We start from the raw sequence: 21,786 nt of genomic DNA on the forward strand, positions 1-21,786 counted from the left end.
CCAGACTAGAAACTTGTAGGTGTCGCATTTTATTGAACCCCCCCCTCCTCCCCACCGAACCCCTGACTCCCCGACCCCTGTAGTCCTGGTTACCTGAGAAGTTTTATTTCCAAGCCAACCAAAATGCTGTGGTTGGGCGCAGTCAGCCAATCAAATCTCTGCATGCAAGACGTTTGTCTCCTGGTTCCTGAAAACCAATCCCGTCAGAGTTCTCTCGGTCTTCAACCTCAAATTATAACAGTTGAACACAAAAAAGAGAGAGAGAGAGAGAGAAAGGAAACCTTCCCATAAAAACGAACACTGTCCAGTCTTCCTGGTTTTTGTTTTTCACGTCTTTCCTTCTGACCGTACTACCTGTTTCTTGTCATTTTGGATACAACCCGTTGGATCCGAAGGTTTGTCGTGTGTGAAAAGTAACGTATCGTTGCAGAAGAAAAACAGAAAAGAAAAACAGTCAAAGAAAAGGTAGAAAACAAAATTTTTAAAAGTTTGCTGTCAGCATTTGTTGGTTGTGTAACAGTCATCGCGTTCCTACAAGGGTTCTGCAGCATTGTAGTAAAAAAAAAAAGTCCCAACGGTAGGTTGATGGTAGATGGTTGCTAGGCAACGCGGCTGTGATGCTGCCAGGTAGATATGTCCAGTTCTGGAGAAGGAGTAGAAGAAGACAGCGGAGAGAAAAATGTGCGAAGAAAGCAGTAAAAAATTTGCGAAGGTAATGAAAGTCGTCACTGATGTACCTGGAGATAGAAGAGCATTCACTGAGTCGGGACCTGAATGCATTTCAGTGTTGGGTTTTCCTGTGTGTGTGTGTGTGTGTGTGTGTGTGAGTGTGTGTATGTGTGTACATGTTTGCTTTGTTTTCTCGTGAAACACACAAACACGTGATTAAAGAAACAAGACACAAGTGGAAAAATGAGGACGTGTGCTGGTAATATTTGTCCAAAAGGACGAAGAGAGAGAGAGAAAGAGAGAATGAAATAAAAGACGGATAAAAAAACACAAGTCCAAAGAGATAAAATAGCAGCTGCTTTCACGCAGTATTGGTGGTTTAAGTTCCACTGAGAGAAGATGATGTGTTGTGTGTGTGCGTGTTTGTGTGTGTTTTAGTGTCATTCAGCCATTTTCAGAGGAAATTTAACCAAACTTCCGGAAAATCTCGGGTAACGTCAGGCCTCCAAAAAATTTAATTTTATGTTTAGTTTCCTTTTTTTTACTCATATACTGGACTCTTTGGGCGGTAGGTCCACATTGGTTACCATGGGAACGGGTGCGACCGTGGAGACCAGCGGGGTGTTGTGGTCGGAGGTAGGCGGGGTGATGGTGGTAGTGAGGCGGCGGGCCTGGGAGATCCTCTGCTCCACGCAGCCGGCCGACAGGCGAGCCTCGGCGTCGTGATCCCAGCACTCCTCCACCGTCTCGCAGATGTGAGCCAGACCCTGCAGAGAGGAGAAGAAACGGTCCAGGGATTTATCTTTTAATCATTTGTTTGTCTGACTTAGAACAACAGGGGCAGGGGGAATGAATACAACTGTTTGTTTTTAAAGGGTGACGCTAAAACAAGAACAAAATATAACTTGTTTGGTTCATAAAGACAAAACATAACTTGATCGTTTCATTTTCAATGGAGAGAAATGCACTGAATATGATGTAAATACAATGTTTAGAGCAGTTCAAAATACTTCAATTATTAAATCTTACAAGTCTTTCGCATTACGAGAGACGGGAGACTGTTAGCGCTGCTACTGACATTTATTTTCATTATTGAATAATCTGACATTGATTTTCTTAAAGTGATTCATTGTTTTGAATTATAAAATGTCAGCAAATATTGAAAAATATTCTCCAAAATTTACCAATACCCAAGTTGATGTCCAGCCAACAGTCTAAAAGCTGAAGATATTCAATTTATCATAGAAGACGAGGAAAATCAGCATTTTATTCAAATTTGAGAAGCTGGAACCAAAACTATTTAAATTAAATTTTCTTCTCAATCACCTAATCAATTCATTGGCATTAATCATTTCAGCTCTAAAAAGTATTCTCAGTCACTCATTTTTTTGTGAGTTCACATCCCATCTCCTAAAAGTTTTTTGCCTAAAATTAACCAAACTTTAAAATTATAATATTTAACACTTCCATTAAATCAAACCCTGTTTTCTCAGCAATGACCCTTCAATGTATTTACATTTTGTAATTACCTAAAATATAATAAGAGTGAAGGGACCGAAAAAGACCAAAGGACTCAAAACAGCAGGGGCTGATGGGTAATGTGGTCTTAATGTGGACAAACACAATAGTTTAAATATGTTAACTCATAAGTTGCTTCATGTTTCATTTTAAAAAGTCCCCCCATTAGGCAATATAAGCAATCATGTTTTTAACTCACTGTAATGTCATTATAAGTAGATTTAAAGACATTTATAAGTGTTTATTAATGTTCAGTATTTATTATAACGTCTCCTATGAAGACATATTATATCACCACAGCTGTGTTATATGTGATTCATTATCTGTTTATACAGCAGCAAGCAGCTACAGTACATTAATAAACACTTATATCTGCTGACAGCTACATTATAGTGAGTTATAAACAAGTTATTAACTCTTTATATACTAATTATTAATGATAAAAAGGGGGAGACGTTAAGTGTTAGTGTGGTTGTTGTACTCACGCTGTGTTTGAGCCACAGGTCTTTGAAGGCCGGTCTCATCTTCTTGTGGACGACGACTTCTTGCAGATCCTCCAGTGACGGATGCTGACCGGCCTCCTCCTCAAACGGCAGCATGTACTCGTCCACCGGACCTGCCGCACACACACACACACACGTGTCCTCATTAACGATCACTTACATCTGATGTACATCAAGTCCATTTATAAGCTGTATGACAACAGTCGCAACTTCTATAAAAACGTCAGACATGAGTTCATATCTGAGTAGATTTTAACCATGTTTGATTTTAAACTGCTGTGTGGGTCAATACAGTCGCCATGGCAACTTGTTCCTGGCCATAAGTTTAACCCATAAGAACCTGGACCCATTTCTCCTTTAAGGAAAATTACGGGGAATATAAAACAGACCAAATGGACCACAAGGAACACATTTCTGATTTTATTTTGAAATTCTACCTTCAGTGTCAAAGATCTGTAATGTAACATATATGTCATAACTTGTTTTATATCAATTTGTTCAAGAAATGTGGTCAGAACAGCTTAAATGTAATACAGGACGTCTTATTAAAGCATCAGAATTGTTAAATGGGTTGAAACCTACCTAAAAAAAAAAAACCAAGCTTTTTAAAGTTAGCTAGTTCTGTCACATTTGCTGACCAGGCACACCGCCGCCATTTTGGAAGTGATGTCATGGGTACACAGATTCACACATTGTCACATGACTGCACCAGGATGTTCAGTAGATGTCACTTTAGGGACTACATGAGTTAAAATCAAGGATAAAGCTGTATGAGGAATTTTCCAGAACATTGAAAGGGTTGGTGACACCTGTGTCACCAGAGGTTCTTATGGGTTAACAAAGTGGCTTAAAGGAGGAAGGTCTTAAATATGTGACACAAGTCTATATACTGTTTAAACTTTCCATACTGAATAAATGATATCCCCTAGTAATGTGAGAGCGGTGATAATAATTCGGCACTGTTGTGCAGCATTGAGTGCAACCTCAGCAGTTGTTTTTTTTTTTTTTTTACAGGCTTTATAACTTAATTTATTCTTTTCTCTTTTTATCTTACCTTACATTTAGAGGTGAGCAATGTAGTTAAACTATTATATGACTGTATTATTTAATTTTATAGAACATGCAGATGGATGACAAATGACTTCAGTATTATAGCAACGTTTGAAACTAAAAATGTTTTTGCCTTTGCATAATTTACATTAAAAAATTGGTCTGTAATCAGTCTATATTTAGTTCACGTTTGATTTAATATTTTGTAATAGATGTCAGGAGTGTGTGGCGACAGCGGAGAGTCCTCAGGTCTTCTTTTGCTGCTGTGAAGGAAATGAGTGGTTGTGTATGTGTGTGTTTGTGTGTGTGTGTGTGTGTGTGTGTGTGTTACCATCAGCAGCCTTGCATCGGGACACCAACTCCCACAGCACCAGGCCCACAGCGTACATGTCGATCCGGAGGAAGGCGTCTCGCTGGAAGGTGATGGCTCCTTCCAGAACCTCAGGAGCCATGTAACGCCTGGTCCCCACCTGCACACACACACACACACACACACACACACACACACACAAATTAAACAACGTTCAGTGTTCAACTGACTCTTCTCCACAGCCACCGTCAGTTAGAGCAGCTTACCTGTCCATGTGTCTCTCCAGGTGGTTTCCCTGGCTCGAAGCGAACAGCGAGGCCGAAGTCACCGAGCACTGCTGTGAGGTCTGAACGCAGCATGATGTTCTTACTCTTAAAATCCCTGAAAGAAACAGAGAAAGAGTATCGCACATCAAATCCCATCACTCTGCAGGTAACAAGTTACCTGACTCACTAGATTATTTATTGAGAGATATGAAGGCTGCATGGACCTGATTTGGTGTTTTAATATATATATATATATATATATATATATATATACAGTATTTCCAGTGCAGCTATTCATATGAAATTAAGACCAGACATTGGTATTAACTCAATAAAGCAACACAGCTAACGAAATAATACCATTCCAGTCAATAAAAAAATTATGTGCATCAAATTGGAACGACAGGAAAAGCTCGTCTGACATGAAGTTCAGAGATTTTCTGATCTCCTACATTCTTCATCAACTGCATTACTGGCTTTCTTTGGTGGGATTTTTATTTAGTTTTTGCCTTTGTTTCATTTAGATTCTCTTTACGCTTTGTTTCTGTTAGAGTAGCTTCACTCCACAGGGCGCCGCCATCTTGAACACATCAGCAGGGATACATTCCTTACGCACTTATAGACTGTGTGGTCCACTTTTTCCAGTATTTTATATATTGATCAGATCGTAGTCTTAAGGAAAATGTCAATTTCTCTATACAGTGTATATCATCCTTTGATGGAGGGTTTGCCTGGTCGCCTTTATACCGTACTTTGCTGGGTATAACGTGACAAAAGAGCGATCAACTTCTATTCCAAAAATGTTCCTTATTTCTTTAGCAATCTCTTGCGAATATAAATGAATTAAAGGGTAAGCCCAAAATACATGAACATAGTCTGCTATTGATTTACCACAATACCTCCAACATTCATCCTGTCCCCGCCTTAGCCTGGCTTCAATCATCTTCACATATCTCCAGGCCTGATTATCTCTCCCGTTTCTGTTTTTGATGTTTTAATATGATGACTCGATATGTTTTTGGTGTGTTTGTTGTATTGCTGTGTCTCTACTTTCTGTTTACCAAAAATAACTTTGTTTTAATTGGGGTATAACCACCTTAGAATGAGCCCTTTATATCTACACAGGCAGCAGAGTGTCAGTTGTTTTCTATCTGCAACCTCACCGCTAGATGCCACTAAATCCTCCACACTGGTCCTTTAAATGAACAAAAATGCTCTGCAAGGGCACGCTGGGAGAAGCAGACCTGTGAGCGATGGCCGGTTTTGGTCCCTCTCCTTTCTGTCGGGGGATGTCTTCGTGAAGGTAAGCCAGACCGCACACCATCGACTCGGCTATGTGACACAGCTCGGACCAGCTGACGATGTTGCCCTTCAGGAAGTCTGACAGAGAGCCCTGCAGAGACAAAGAGTATATTCTTCATCACAACATCAATCACATCAAATCTGATAGATTTCCAGCTTCTCCTTCTTTTCAAGTCCTTTCTGTCTATAACTGAGTCCTAAAATTTCATATTATATTCATATTCATCTCGCAACAAATAAAAAATCTGCCAGTGCAGTAAGGATATTTCAACCTGTTTCTACCAGAAATTAACTGGTTTTAACCCCTTTAAATTACAAACCCTGTTAAAACTCACAACTCCAGTTCACAGTGGAGATAAAGAGAGACTGACTCCCCTCTGCACAGATATAAATACTAAATACAACTTGTTGTACTAAATATTATAGGAAACCATCAAAGAAAGCCTGAGATGCAGATTATATGTCCTGCTGTCAAACTGTTTTTGCATTTTAATGAAAAGTTGCAGTAGCATTAGCATACCGTGCAGCTGTAATAAGGACATTTTCTGCTTGTAACACAACTGAAACTAAACAAGACATTTGAACTTCAAACAGAAGCTCTGCTCTCTTCCTCACCCTCTCGTGAAACTCAGTGATGAGCCAAAGTTCAGCCTCCAGGTGACTCCCTCGTTTCTCCGCAGCGATGTACCTCAGGATGTTTTCATGCCTCATACCTGGCGTTATGAATATGTCTTTCTCGTTCTGCCATGACTCCTTGTACTGTCAGAAAGAAGACCAGGAGGTGTCAAGATATAAAAACAACACACGGAGGAGCTGCTGCCATCAGAAACAAAATGATTCGGTACCTGGATGGGGAAGATCTTGACGGCCACGTATTGGTTCATCATCTGGGCCTTCCAGACGCAGCCGAAGCGCCCCCTGGCCTTCACCTCCAGCAGCTGCAGAGGCTTGAGACCCAGCAGGGGGGAGGAAGGAGGAGGACCAGGATCCTGGAGGACACAGAGAGGAGAGCAGTGATTTATTTTCATCGCTAAAATGACAAAGTAAAATTATTTATGACTTTTGAATCATCGTATGGCTGACTGCAGGTGAAGGACATGCCTGTGTGAAGGTACAGTATATAAGTATCTTCCAGCAGAATTATATGACTGATGTACTGAAATAATAAATATTATATTTGAATAATTAAAAGAACTTTAAAAATGTCCAAAACCATAACCTACAGATGATTATAGAGGACATGATTGTAATTATACCACAATTTGTTTTCTTATGATTACAAAATACTTTGAATATCTTACTTCAAATAAAATCAAGTTTAAACATCTTCCTTAAATATCCCTGATTATTTTTGGGACAGGAACGAAATATTGACTTCATGTGAAAACATCCTCGTTTGCCAAACTGTAAAAGTAAAAATGGGGCAAAAATATAAAAGAATAAATTGTTGTTGATAAAGTAAATTTAGTGTATCAGATATAAATGGTCAAACAATACCTGGAATTAAATGAAATGTAATACAAGTTAAATAAAACAAACAAAAGACACAAAGCTGTAAAAAAAAAAAAAACAACAATCAATAAAATAAATGTAATTGAAATACTTAATAAAAATATAAATAAATAAAACTCTGATTCACTGGAGATACTTAATATAAACCTCTAAAAACTGAGTGGCTCATTTTAACAAATAGATTTATAGAATAATAGATTCAGAGTTTAATTCCTCTGAGGATCCGGATTGTATGAATTTTAATTAAATATTTCAGTGTTTGAGTTTATTTTAAACATATTTCAGTGCTGAGCTGTGAGGAAAAACACTGCAGTACCACCAGACTACCACAAGAGGGAGCTGTGATGTCATCTGATGTTTCCTCCTTTCTTATTTTATTCCTCCCTCACTGATTTCCTCTCTTTTGTGTGTGTGTGTGTGTGTGTGTGTGTACCTCTGTGATGTCCACGTGTCCGTACGGAGGTTTCCGGTGTCGGTACATCCAGACAGCGGTGAGCAGGGCGACAGACAGCATGGTAACCGGCAGCAGGCAGTAAATCATCACGTTTAACACACCGACACTGGGGGGCGGGGCTTTGATCACTGACACACACACACACACACACACACACACACACACACACACACGCACACGCATACACATTCCAGAAAAAGTACACATACACAAAAATGTTCATTTAAAAAAATCACTTTCATCAATATGTACAAACAGAAAATGAAGCACACTGCATCATAAAATACAATAAATGTTAAATATAGACACACACACACACACTAACTGTTTTAGATACATGCACACATACACACATAGTGCTTTCTGTTGAATGTACATTTGAGTAATTAATTGATGACATGAATCACAAACAATCAGAGAGAAATTAAATGACATACCATGAAATACAAACACACGCTTTCATATCAAAAGGCAAAAGAAGAACAAACTGAGGTGTGGCATCACGCACACACACACACACACACACACACACACACACACACACACACAGACTCACGTGGTCCGGTGACATCAGGCAGGTGTGTGAACCGCTCATTGCAAAAATTTCCTTCACAGCAGCAAAAGAAGACCTGAGGACTCTCCTCCGTCGCCACACACTCCTGACTGAGAGAGAGAGAGAGAGAAAAAAACAACATCAACCTGCTGACATCTATTAAAAAATATTAAATCAAACATGAACTCACTATAGACTGAGTGATCACAACCTCGACACTGAAAGATTAGACATTTGACCTGCAGGTGGCACAAGATGATTAATGAAAATAGTTGCTGAGACGTTTCACTCTGGACTGACTAACTAACCGACATCACTGTCCCTAAAGATGAAAAACATTTCCACTATCAAATGTGTAAATCATTGTACATACAGGAGGTTTTATCATTTGTGAACGTACATCATTCAAAGAGCTTTAATTATCGTACAAATATAGTTATTGTACATTGAACCCCAACTATTCAGTACTCAAAGTTACTAAAAGAGTATATTTCTTTTATATTGTGTACACAAATTAATTAAAGATATGGATCTTATGTGAACACAATATACATTTTCATGAATAAGATATTACACCTGCACAAACACGATAATAACTAACAAACAACATATTGACTTATACAAAAAAAGATCATTTTTGCTAACAAGATAACCTTTGTGAGCAAGATAATAAACTGTACGAGCGAGGTAATAATGTGTGTGAGCACGATAATAACGTGTGTGAACAAGATTATAAATTGTGTGAGCAAGATTATTGTTTGTATGAACAAGATAACGTGAGCAAGATAATTTGTGCAAACATCAATTTTTGCAAAAATATATTAATTTGAGCAAACAAGATAATATGTGTTATCAAGATGACGTGTAGGAAATATATTACTTTTTGGTGAACACGATAACTTGTGCTAACAAGACATTTATTTGTACAAAGTACATCATAACTATAAAATAACATCTTTTGGGACTTCAGAGGCTCCGTACACATCAAAAGGAAATAAGACAGAGAAAAAAAGAAAGGAGAAAGCTGAAGAGACAGAGAAAGAGAGCCTTCTAATTGGATTCTGTCGGCCGCTTCATCATAAGAGACCAGAGGCTTCACATCAGCACAGAAACTCATTTATCAAGCCACCATGTGTAACACAGTTCAAACTGAAACTCCTCCACACTCTGGACCTTCAGGCTGCTGTTACAGTCCACCTCCATCTGACTTCCACACTATTTTTATCTGTTTTTAGCCTTAAATCCAGACTAAAACTGCACTTCCACCACTAAAAATAGCAGCAAGGTTAATGGAAAATTGTGTTTTCTGCAACTTGTGTCTTGTCATTTCTTTCAGTTATGATAACATTTTACTCCTCAAAGGTAACAGCTCAACCTAATCATTGCTTATTTATTATTCTCATGTTCCTTCTTTCTTCCTCCTTTCTTTTTTTCACTGTCATTTTTAACCACCACCACCTCCTCCTCTTCCTCCTGTCAGTCCTTCCAGGAACAGAACAAAGGGAGTGCACACTAATCCTGGAGACTACAGAGCAAAGCCTTCTGGGATTCCGGGGCCGAGTCTGTCCTCATATGAACCCAAACTGTTTCATCTCTCAGTGAGGAAGATGTGTAAGTTACAGTAGCAGCAGCAGCCATGTGACCAGGAGGTTGTTGGTTCAAAGCCTGAATTCAACCTGAATCACCCCAAACTGATTCAGCTCCTGCTGCTACTGCCATCTCTGTTGCTCTCCTGCAACTACAACCAAACAGAAACTCCAGTCTAAACTCAACTTCACATATTTTTAAAATGAGGATGAATAAAAACACCACTACACTAAAATCTCAGTCCTTAAAGGACACATATTCTGCACTTTTCCAGCTCTTTATTGATCTTCTACTGGTCCTTTATGCAGCCCCTCAGTTCAGCCTCTGTCTGAAACAGGCCGTTTTAGCTCCTGTCTCTTTAAGCCCCGCCTCCTGATGAGCTCACTCTGTTCTGATTGGTCAGCTTCAGGAAGCTTCCTCCGGCTCCGGAGGCTACGTAAACAAACTATAGTAGCAGGATTTCACTTCTTTTTCTCCTTCTTTACTCCAAATGTCAACTTCTCAAATCCATCCGTACATGTTGGAGCTGAACAACACATGGAAACACCTTAGCAACCACCTTAGCAACCACCTTAGCAACCAAGGCTACTGAACAGACAGCCATTTATGGGTATGTGCAATCATCCGACATATTAATAGAAAAGAAGTAATAATAATACGAGAACAAAAAGTTGAATCATTACAAGAAAAAGCTGAATATTACAAATATGAACATCTGAAATATGAGAGTAGACAACACCTTAGCAACCACCTTAGCAACAAGCTTAGGAACAACCTTAGCGACCAAGACATCGGCTCGTCAGCAAGGTAGAAAAAACCGTCGCAATCAAAGCATTCTGAGCAGAATGAAGCCCTGATTTTGACTTGAAGGCAGCGTTTCTACATACGTTCATCTCAAGTTTCTGAACTTTGAACTTGTTTAACATCTGACTGTATGTGATATAAATGACAGAAAATCAAAATAGCAAAATATGAACCCTTTAAATCTTTATTTTCACCACTAGCCTGTTCTTAATGATTAAAAGGGGGCTGATGATGTCGCTGATGATGTCACTTGAGTTAGCATCATTGGAGCTGAAGACTACAAGTTTGAAAAGTAAAAGCATATATAATAATATGTTAATACATTTTTGTACACTTGTTTTTATATATTGAGTTCTCCGTCTCTTATCTCCTTCTTTGGTCTTTTTTCTTGTAAAGCAGGAGTTTATATATATATATGAGGCTTTTATCTAAGGCCAAGTCCTTCTTATCATTTAATGATTTTGATGCTTTTATCTCATCCCGACATGACCACTGTAAAGCCCTTTACGTTGGTGTTAGCCAGGCCTCCGTCTCACGCTTACAGTTGGTCCAAACTGCTGCGGCTCGTCTTTTAACACGCAAAAGCAAGAGCACATTTTCCCCGCGCTGGCTTCCCTCCACTGGCTTCCCTCCACTGGCTCCCCGTACGATTTAGGATTGATTTTAAGATTTTATTGTTTGCCTACAAATCCTTAAATGGGCTCCAACTTATCTGTCCGACCTTTTACAACCACACGTCCCATCAAGGTCACTCAGGTCTGCGGACCAGTTGCTTCTGGTTGTCCCAGCATCAATGTTGAAGCACAGCTGAGATCGTACCTTTGCAGTTGTAGCCGCCTCTGCATGTTAGGCTGGCTCCAACACTGCCTGTTTTATTCATTGGCTTTTAACTCACTATGAGAGTTGCCTTTCTTTGTCTTTTTGTCTGTTGAACTGATCTTTATGTTTTTATTGTGTTTTATTTGTGGCTTTTGTTATTTTGATTGTACAGCGCTTTTGGTATTCTATTATAAACTAGAAAATCCAGAACTTGCTGCTGAAATTATGCAGTTAAACATTAGAAAAAGTTGAGATACTGTCCTTCCACGGCTCCAGAGATCAGGTACTGTATGTGAGCGATGCTCCTCTTCCTGTCAGACTGACAGCAGACCTGTCAATCAAACAGCATCTGGGGAATGCTAAGTATCATGGCAGTAGTCTGGCAGCAGTTGTACTTGACCCAAATAGCAGGTTTTTTTTCTGACGCCTCGGGGAAAAATGTGAAATTCGCGGCATCAGTTCTGTCAGGAGGAAGGCTGCGAGCGCTGATCTTCAACGTCTTGTTTAAAAAAGAGTTGTTTTACCATTTTCTTCTCTTTGCTCTTTGGTGTCAAACTGATCTTTCAGGCGTGATTATTGAGGAGAACAGAAGTACTTGCATCATCTAAAGAGCTGCACTTTTCTCTGCTGCTGCTGGTCGCCTGTGAAGCTGTTGATCCATGAAACGCAGCTGATTCTGCTCTCAATCACTGCAACTTCTTCTGGATGTGAACATGAAATATCTAAATGTAAATGTTTCTGAGAAGAAATGTTTCTGGGTTATTTCTGTGTTGTAATTTGGTCAGGAGACATTGTTAATCCATTTTCTGATCTTTATTTTTTCTTTATCTTCTCGTCGAACCTTCCAGCAGGATGTTCTTACACTATCGGATATAATAAATTAGATTAAATTATTAGTATTGCTCAGTATTTATGTGGAAATATTGGAAATATAAGATCCTAAAACATAAAATGTCCCTTCAAAGTTTTTTTTAACTATGAAAGTTTTCTGAATCCATACTTAATGTTTGTCTTTCCACATACTAGAAAGACCTTGTTTCTACTTTATTATACATATAAATCAGAGACGAGGGCAGTGATTCAGGTCTGGAACCAGAATATGGATTCATTCTTTTCCAATTTAATTTTTTTGTAAGATTGACATAAAAACCGACTTAAAAAAACTCAAACACAGCAGCATCAACATTAACATCAATCATCCCAATTATCTCTTTTAAATATAGACAAAGGTTTTTGGTTTAAAGGACAACACAGAAGATGATTTACTAAAATCCCCACACAGATTCACATAAAATAAAGAAATGACACTTTCTCCTCCTATAACATCTATAAAGCACATTAAAGCTGACTATGAGTCATTTAAGACCTTTTCTTAGAACATAAAGATATTCTGAGATGAATGAGAGTGCTGCTGTCTTCCCTGCTGTCACTGTGCGGTTGCATCACCAGCAAACGCCGTCGCTGCCAAAACAGCCCTGAGCGTTTACACAGCGCCCAGTCACAGCACCTGTCATCAAACTGGGGGGGGGGGGGGGGGGGGGGGGGGCAGCGAGGAAGCTGGGGGATGCTGAGGATGATGGGAAATGTGTGCCTGTCACAGCTGCTGCAGCGAAACTGAACATGACACAATATCTTTCTGTTTACCTGCTGCGTTTACAGACACTACTGACACATCTGGAGAGTTAGAGTTTATAAAAACACCAATAAAACATGATGAAGATGATAAAAATGTTCTAATTTCAGATTTGAGGTGATAGCAGGTTCCAATCTTGTGTTTTTGGTGTAAAGCAGTGACCAATATGATCCATTTCTTAACCATCAGAGATTTTTCTCTACTGTTTATATTGAGGTTTTTCTACGTTTAAAGTTTAAGTTTGGTGATATTCTATATTTTTCTTGTTTGTTTGTTTCTTGTAGTTTGTTGCTTAAAATCTACAGTGACCAGCTTGTTTTAGGAAATTAACCCCGAACCTTTTTTTAAACATGAAACTTTAGATTTATGAGCTGTTTTTTTAAAGTCTTCAGTAAGAACCAATGAAATTACACCATGATAAATGTAGTTAATCATAGCGGCCCGACAGCAATCACATGTCCCAAAATATTTGTTCGGATCACTGAGACTCGTGTTGAGTTTTGAAACGATGAGCTTGAGTTTCAGGAGCTCTGATTGGTCCAATAATAAAACAGGAAGTGAGTCTTTAAGGTCAGGCCAAGGTTCAGGAAAGAAGATAGATAGATAGATAGATAGATAGATAGATAGATAGATAGATAGATAGATAGATAGATAGATAGATAACGGATAAAACGTCAACTAGGGCTGCAACTAATTATCATATTAATCATTGGTTCATCCATTGACTATTTTCCAATTAACAGATTAATCATTTTGTCTTTAAAACATCGAGTTTTAACGAGTTCGAGGTGACGTCTTCAGATGATTTTATTTTGTCAGAATCCCAGAAAAGATAACTCTATGATAACTCCTTGACTGGACTGATTTTGATTGTTAAAACTTTTGCTGATGAACTTTCTGTTGGACTAATCGTTCCAGTTCTACCACTAGAACTGTACAGAACCAGGAAGCTGCTGAAAACAACCTCTTATACGCCGTCTGCAGTGTCACATGATATTAGTGTGTGTGTGTGTGTGTGTGTTTGTACCGGTCGTAACAGTTGAAGTCGTCCAGCCAGCAGCCTTTCTTCACCAGCTCGATGGAGCCCGAGTTGTTCCTCCAGGAGGCGTAGCAGTGCGAGCGTTTGTCCTTCTCGCCCTCGCAGCGCTCCACTCCGCTCTGATTGGTCTTCTCGATCTCGTAGTTGACGTTGTAGTACAAACACTCCCGGGTGTCGGCCTCCCCATGGCTCAGTCCTGCGGCACACACACACACACACACACAGTTAGGGAGGGAAAGGTGTTTTTTTATTAAGCGATGACAACAACAGGGGGCGCTGTGCAGCTGCAGAGGCTTCAATAAGCCTCCCAGTATACGCTTAGCAACAATAACTACACACATAAACCATAAAACGTTCACAAACAGACACTCTCGTCTAACTGTTGAAAGATCCGGAGTTAAAAGCTGCCGTGGGCGTCGACCCTGACCTGAGCCCCCCCCCCCCCCCCCCCCCCCCCCCCATAATTCAACACCACTAACGCCACCATCAAAAACACCATTAGCGCTTTCTAATCACACTCATCTTATTAAAGCACAGACTGAGAAGAAAAGAGGCGGCATAATGAGCCCGACTGTCTGCCTGCATGCAACAGGTGAGCCGCGCTCTCAAAGGAAGCTTTCAGCAACGCTGTTGACATCTGGACAAAAGCCTGGACTGAAAAAAAAAAAGTTGAGTCTGACTCTGTGGGAGTTCAATGAGGAGACTCTTCAGTCAATGAATCAGTCGAATGAAGTCGTTCTTTTTACAAGAACGAAGGAAAATCTCACAGAGTGATGGTTCGTATTTCTACACAGCAGGAGGGTTTGGACTCGTTAAAGACGCCTTTAACGGAGAATTACTGCTGCTCATGAGTCATTACTAACATATTTAATGAGTGATAAGTGACTCTGGTCTGGAAGAGGTCAAAATCTCCCTTTAAATGGTAAACTGACTGCACTTATATTCACCTGTTCATACGCTGATGGCTGCCATGAAGGTGCCAACCTGCTCATCAGGATCTAACCTAAGAAGACATTCACAGCCATCAGGAGGAATGACGGGTTCAGTATCAGTCTACATGTGGAGCGCAGGAGCCGGGAATCGAACCGCCGATCTTACAATTAGTGGACAAGCTGCTGTACCTCCTGAGCCACTTTAACTAACTATACACAACATCTGAGAAAACTGTAACAAAATAATACTGAAGTACATTATTATTACAGATTAGACATATAACTAATGTTGGTTAGAAAGTTTTTAATAAATTATAAACTGGATAATTGATCTATATCTATGAAACCAGACAGATTTACTGTAACTGCATTACTGTGAGATTTATTTTCATTATTTTCAAAAGTGGAATTATATTTAGTGACGTCCGCTATTTGATTTAACTCACATCACGTCTTACAAATAAAGCGGAAGACATCAGATATCATCTAAACTGATCCTGTTGTAGCTTAACAGTGTTCTGTTAGCTGACGTTATAGTTTTAAACACTGACAGAAGGACCTTCTATTCAGCATTAATCGCTCTGGAAATCTAAATATTTACGTCATTTGTTTAAAAGTGTAAGTTAGAGATTTTGTTTTCTACCCTTTGGCGCTAGCTGTCGGTCAGTAGCTACTCAGCTGAAATATGACAGTTAGTTAATGTTTAGCAGAAAAGGGAAGAATCCATTTGCTAACTTTTAAAATATCAAAATAAAAAGTTCTATCTTTGAACGAGTGTACAGACATCAGAGAACGTTTACTGTTTAATTTTGTAGTTTGGCTAACGTCTGTGCAACTAATTAACATTAACTCTATAACTCCGTACACATAGCTAACGATGAGACGCCTGCTAGCAGCGTGGAACCGACCGATGTCAGATGTTGGTTCTCCGAGTCGGAACAGAGTTTACCAAAAAGCTTTTAAAGTCACAGTGAAAATAAAGCGTCTTTATCTTCGGTCATGTGACGCATGAAACAGAATTATATATGGGCGGAGTTTAGTTACGAGAGGGATTCAAATCAAATCTTAAAGATGTGATTGGATTGCTTGGAAAAGTGGGCGTGGCTTAGCAAATACAGCACAATGCGAGTGTTCATTAAAAGATCTTTTTGAAGCTTCATATCAGCTTCAGATAAACTTTTAAATACATTTTTGCACAGAAGGAGGACTGATTCCATTGTAAGGTCATTATGAAGGGATCTTCTAATGGTCAGTATGAACAGGAGGAATGATTACAGCAAGAAAAACAGCTTTAATGTTCATTTGGGCTCCTGACTGTTGGTTTAAGACGTGAGAAGTTGTGAACCGTCCTTCAAACTGTTTTTAGTGTTTTCAGGTTCAGCTGATGATGAATCTGCAGAAAATATAAACACTGGAAAATGTCTTCTGCAGATTTTATTACCAGTGTTTGTGAGTAAAATGAGCTTCAATAAATCATGTTAGTGAGTGTGTTTGATGGAGCTGATGATGATTGGTGCGCTGTGACACACAAACCAAAGAAGCAGTGATTTCTTCCTGCTGAGCAGCTCAACCTCAACTCTCTCACCTCCACCTTTAATCTCTTCCTCTTCCTCCCTCTCTCTTCCTTTTTCCCTCTTCCTATCTTCACTTTTTTTCTCTCTCTCTCTCTCCGTGTCCTCTCTCTTTCCCTCGAGAATAAACCGCATTCCTTCTTCGCCTCGCTCACACACGCAGGAAGGAGGAGGAGGAGGAGGTCTTTTCAGGTAACTGGAGATGCAAGATTTAAGACTGCAGGACTCTTCTACGCACACCGAGCGGCTACAGATCGTCCGTCATCAAAGAGCTTCGGATGCAGGAGGTTATGGGTGCCAGATGTGACCTTTGACCTCTGTGGTCATATGAGAATGAGGTCATCGTCAAGGGAGCAGAACTGCAGCTCTACACACAGTAGCTAAAGGTCAACAACACTGGAGATGTAATAATGAATGAATTTAAATTAACGACCTTTATACGGCTGCAACTAATAATCAGCTTCATCGCCACTTTTTTTTTGGTCATTAATCAATTAAGTGTTTCAACATTATCATCACACAAGAACATCAATATTAGAACGATTTAGCAAAATCTGAGGGAAAGATTCTGATCACAGGTATTATAAAGGTCAGTCAGATGAGCTGCACTCTAACTGTCCACTGTTCACTTCCTGCACTGGATATCTATCATCCAACATGGCCATAATTCATAGGATACTGTCAGAACAGTTTAGTCAGTAAAATGTCAGAAAATAAGAATGAATGTCCACAGAAACATTTTCAAACAGCCACGCTGATAATAATATTAAGTCAACAACAAGTCAGCAGCCATTTATCATGTAGTGCAGTAAAACTATTTATCTCTATGAAATGTTGGGAGCAGAAGTATAAAATGACAGAAAATGGCAACATTAAAGAGGACATGTTCTGCTTCTTGTGGTTTTCTGTTATTTATTTCCTGTTCTGATGTCGGATGTTAAACTTTAGGTGAACATACGTAGAAATGCTGCCTGCAAGTCAAAAGTCAGGGCTTCAACCCTCGCCTGAAATGTTTTTTTTTTTTACTTTCCCGACGAGATGACGTCAGCTCAGCACATGCCCATAAACGTGCGTCCGTTTCTTTAATCATGGTGGCTAAGGTTGTTGCTAAGGTGGTTGCTAAGGCATTTCCATGTGTTGTTCACGTTGTCCGCTCTCATATTTCAGATGTTCATATTTGTAATATGCAACTTTTTCTTGTAATGATTCAACTTTTTGTTGCACATGCCAATAAACGGCCGTCTGTTCTGTAGCCTTGGTTGCTAACGTGGTTGCTAACGTGGTTGCTAAGGTGGTTGCTAAGGTGTTTCCATGTGTTGTTCAGCTCCAACATGTTCGGATGGATTTGAGAAGTTGACACTTGGAGTAAAGAAGGAGAAAAAGAAGTGAAATCCTGCTACTATAGTTTGTTTACGTAGCCTCCGGAGCCGGAGGAAGCTTCCTGAAAGCTGACCAATCAGAACAGAGTGGGCTCATCAGGAGGCGGGGCCTTAAAGAGACAGGAGCTAAAACGGCCTGTTTCAGACAGAGGCTGAACTGAGGGGCTGCATAAAGGACCAGTAGAAGATAAATAAGGAGTTTTTAACTGGAAATCATGTAAAGATATTCCAGTAGAGCCCCAGAATATAAATATAGAGCTGGAAATGTGCAGAATATTTGTCCTTTTTAAGTAAAATAGAAGTAAATGAAAGCACAGCAGGAGGATATAAAAAGGAAGAGAAGAAGAAAAAGAAAATAATTCAAAGTTGAAATCATCTTCAACATAAAAGATGAGTTGAAGATGGAGAGAGTGAAACAGTGACAGAGACAGACAGAGCAGCGTTTTGGCAGCGTTTACTGTGACAGATGTTACAGCCAATCTGTGCATTAACTGTCGCTAGGCAACAGGAAATGTGGGAGTATTCAAGCCCCCCCCCCCACCCTCATCCCCACCCACTTAACACCCACTCCCCCCCCCCCCAACACACACACACAGCAGTGGCGGCTGGGGACTCAAAAAATTGGGGAGGACAGGAGGAAAACCAGCCCACAGCGTCATGTTATTTTACACTAGTTGGCTACTTATCTCCACTTTATGTTCAAGTTATGTTCTTATGTTCACATGCAGGCTGTGCAGAGACCTTTAGAGACCTTTGGGGGGTGGGGGGTGGGGGGGGGGCTCAAAGTTAAAAAGTTAAAATTTCCAGCCTTCCCTGATGAATTAAAGCAACCCACATTCAAACAGAATGTAACATGGACTCTTTCAACAAACCACATCAAACTATATCATTGTCCCCCAGCCAATGGAATAAAACAATGCCAATAAAACAATTTGTTTCCAAAAACAAAAAAAACCTGAGTGGTATAAAGGCTGCTTCTTTAAAGACATTTAGCATATACATAAGAAGAAGCAGAGCTCATTTTATCCCTGCAGTGGTTCAGATGTGTGATTTTACCAACAAAGTGAAATTCAAATTTATAGTATTGTTCTATTGTGACAACAGATTTATGTTCTCATCAAAAACTGACAACATATCACATGATTTACACGTGTTTCCTGTGTATTTTCTTAGTATACAGAAATATATAAAGTAGCACAAAGCTTATAATGTGATACAGATCAGTGCTGAATACTAAAACATTCACAGATCTAAAAGTGAAGGTTCACATCAGAAAGTATTAATGCATGTATCAAATACATGACGTTCACACTCTGATCTATATGCACCACATACTGAATATAGTCTACAAAGCTGACATGTTAACATGTTATTCCAGTCACTTTTAGTATTTAAAAAGTCTTCATTCTAGTTACTCATATAAGGCTCAGCTTCAAAATGAACAAGAATGAAGACATTCTCACACGCAAGCAGTTGTCTTCGTTGTTAAATAACCAGTTTCACCGGGATAGGATTACTCCAGTGTTCATCATTCAGGATGTTTTTACAAACGGACCCGGAGATTACAGGTAAAAACACTGAATAAAGCTGTTTCACCTAAAAAAAATCAGTGTTTCTCCGACGATGTTTGGTGACCACCGGACTTCCTGGAGGGGCTGTTAGCCGAGCTGCTGCTAACGTTTGTCTAGTTTATTTCTCTGATAACTTAAGATCCAGACGTCCAATGACTAAAATCCTTCTTCCGGCTAAAAGATATAGTTAAAAACCACCTAAATTTATCATGAAACTGTGGCTTAAAAATGAATAAAAGTCCATTTATAACAGTTTGTGTGGAACAACCACAACGCCGATGTATTATCTTGTATGTGTGTAAGTTACTCTTTGGTAGACGCCATTGTAGCGGACAAACACAGCGCCGCCGTATGCATCTGGTGCGTGTTTACTCTTTGGTAGAGGAGGTATGACGTCATCGACAGGCGACCAAATGAAACGGTCCGTTACTTTGATTAAATTACAGATTTCTCTGAGTTTGAAAATTGTTGGAAACATTTGGGATAATGTAAGAACACAACTCAACAACATATATAACACAGGTCTAGTTGTTTTTACACATTTTAATGTGGAATAATTACATATTATACCTTTAACACATACTTTCTCATTTAAGGGTTTTTCTTCAATACTGAAGACATTAAAACTATGAAATATCACATATAGAATCATGTAGTAAACAAAAAAGTGTTAATCAAACCAAAATATGTTTCATATTTTAGAGTCCGCTGTTTGCTTTGATGACAGTTTGTTGGAAATATCTGAACCAGCTTCATGTAGAAGGCGTCTGTGAGGTCCAATGATACAAGACCTGAGAGTTTCTTAGCATCCATGTTTAATTTAAAGTCATTGACTTCTTCAACTAGAGACGTTTCAGTGCTAAGATGTGATCTAAAACCAGATTGGTACATGTGAAAGCTACTGTTATCACTTAGAAATCTGAATAAGTGTTTGTATACAACTTTTTCAAAGATTTTACCCTAAAAAGAAAGGTTAGAGACTATAGTTATAGTTCCTTCTCATAGATGCATTGAGGTTGTTTTACTTGAGCAGGGGGGGATGAAAGTCCTGGTTAGTAAAGATAAGACTGTGATGTTAACCAGGTCATCCAAAAAGCAATGAAAAACAGATTTAAGCAGTTTGGTTGGGATGCAGTCAGAAGAGCAGCTGGAGGATTTGAGCTCTTATTCTTCAGTAAGGGGGTTTTGTGGTACCTCGTTGGTAAAGCTGTAATCTACAGCGTTACCTCGCTGTTTCAGAGGTGAAGAGAGTGTAGATGACGTGTGTGAGAAGTATTATTTCTAATCTGAGAGACAAACACGTTACAATCCATGTTATGGAAGAACCGCTGAACGAAGTGAAGACAAACAACAGTCCATCATTACTGTAAGACATGAAGGTCAGTCAGTCCAGAACATCTGAAGAACTTTGAAAGTTTCTTCAGGTACCCTCGCAAAAACCATCAAACGCTGTGATGAAACCAGAGGAACCAGAGTTCATCATCATCTATCTATCTATCTATCTATCATCTATCTATCTATCTATCTATTTATCATCTATCTATCTATCTATCTATCTATCTATCTATCTATCATCTATCTATCTATCTATCTATCATCTATCTATCTATCTATCTATCATCTATCTATCTATCATCTATCTATCTATCATCTATCTATCTATCTATCTATCTATCATCTATCTATCATCTATCTATCTATCTATCATCTATCTATCTATCATCTATCTATCTATCTATCTATCTATCTATCATCTATCTATCTATCATCTATCTATCATCTATCTATCTATCTATCTATCTATCATCTATCTATCTATCATCTATCTATCTATCTATCTATCTATCTATCTATCTATTTATCATCTATCTATCTATCTATCTATCATCTATCTATCTATCATCTATCTATCTATCTATCATCTATCTATCTATCATCTATCTATCATCTATCTATCTATCATCTATCTATCTATCATCTATCATCTATCTATCTATCTATCATCTATCTATCATCTATCTATCTATCTATCTATCTATCTATCTATCATCTATCTATCTATCATCTATCATCTATCTATCTATCTATCTATCATCTATCTATCTATCTATCATCTATCTATCATCTATCATCTATCTATCATCTATCTATCTATCTATCTATCTATCATCTATCTATCTATCTATCTATCTATCTATCTATCTATCATCTATCTATCTATCTATCATCTATCTATCTATCTATCTATCTATCTATCATCTATCTATGTATCTATCTATCTATCATCTATCTATCATCTATCTATCATCTATCT

The 21,786-nt window shown here is 38.9% G+C and overlaps 1 protein-coding gene across 1 annotated transcript in view; it reads right to left on the reverse strand.

The window, feature by feature from the left end:
- Positions 1–715: 715 nt before the first annotated feature.
- acvr2ba (activin A receptor type 2Ba) overlaps positions 716–21,786 on the reverse strand; it is a 41,911-nt gene continuing 20,840 nt past the window's right edge. Inside the window, exons 2-11 of the mRNA XM_067578148.1 lie at positions 14,008–14,215; positions 8,141–8,247; positions 7,564–7,712; positions 6,464–6,607; positions 6,234–6,377; positions 5,561–5,709; positions 4,317–4,431; positions 4,072–4,210; positions 2,673–2,803; positions 716–1,436 (exon numbers count right to left, since the gene is read on the reverse strand). Of these exons, the coding sequence (XP_067434249.1) occupies positions 1,215–1,436; positions 2,673–2,803; positions 4,072–4,210; positions 4,317–4,431; positions 5,561–5,709; positions 6,234–6,377; positions 6,464–6,607; positions 7,564–7,712; positions 8,141–8,247; positions 14,008–14,215 (1,508 nt within the window). The 3' untranslated portion in view covers positions 716–1,214. The remainder of the gene's footprint in view (positions 1,437–2,672; positions 2,804–4,071; positions 4,211–4,316; positions 4,432–5,560; positions 5,710–6,233; positions 6,378–6,463; positions 6,608–7,563; positions 7,713–8,140; positions 8,248–14,007; positions 14,216–21,786) is intronic.

Source organism: Thunnus thynnus, chromosome 21 (genome assembly GCF_963924715.1).
Source record: "Thunnus thynnus chromosome 21, fThuThy2.1, whole genome shotgun sequence".
Taxonomy (NCBI): Eukaryota; Metazoa; Chordata; class Actinopteri; order Scombriformes; family Scombridae; genus Thunnus; species Thunnus thynnus.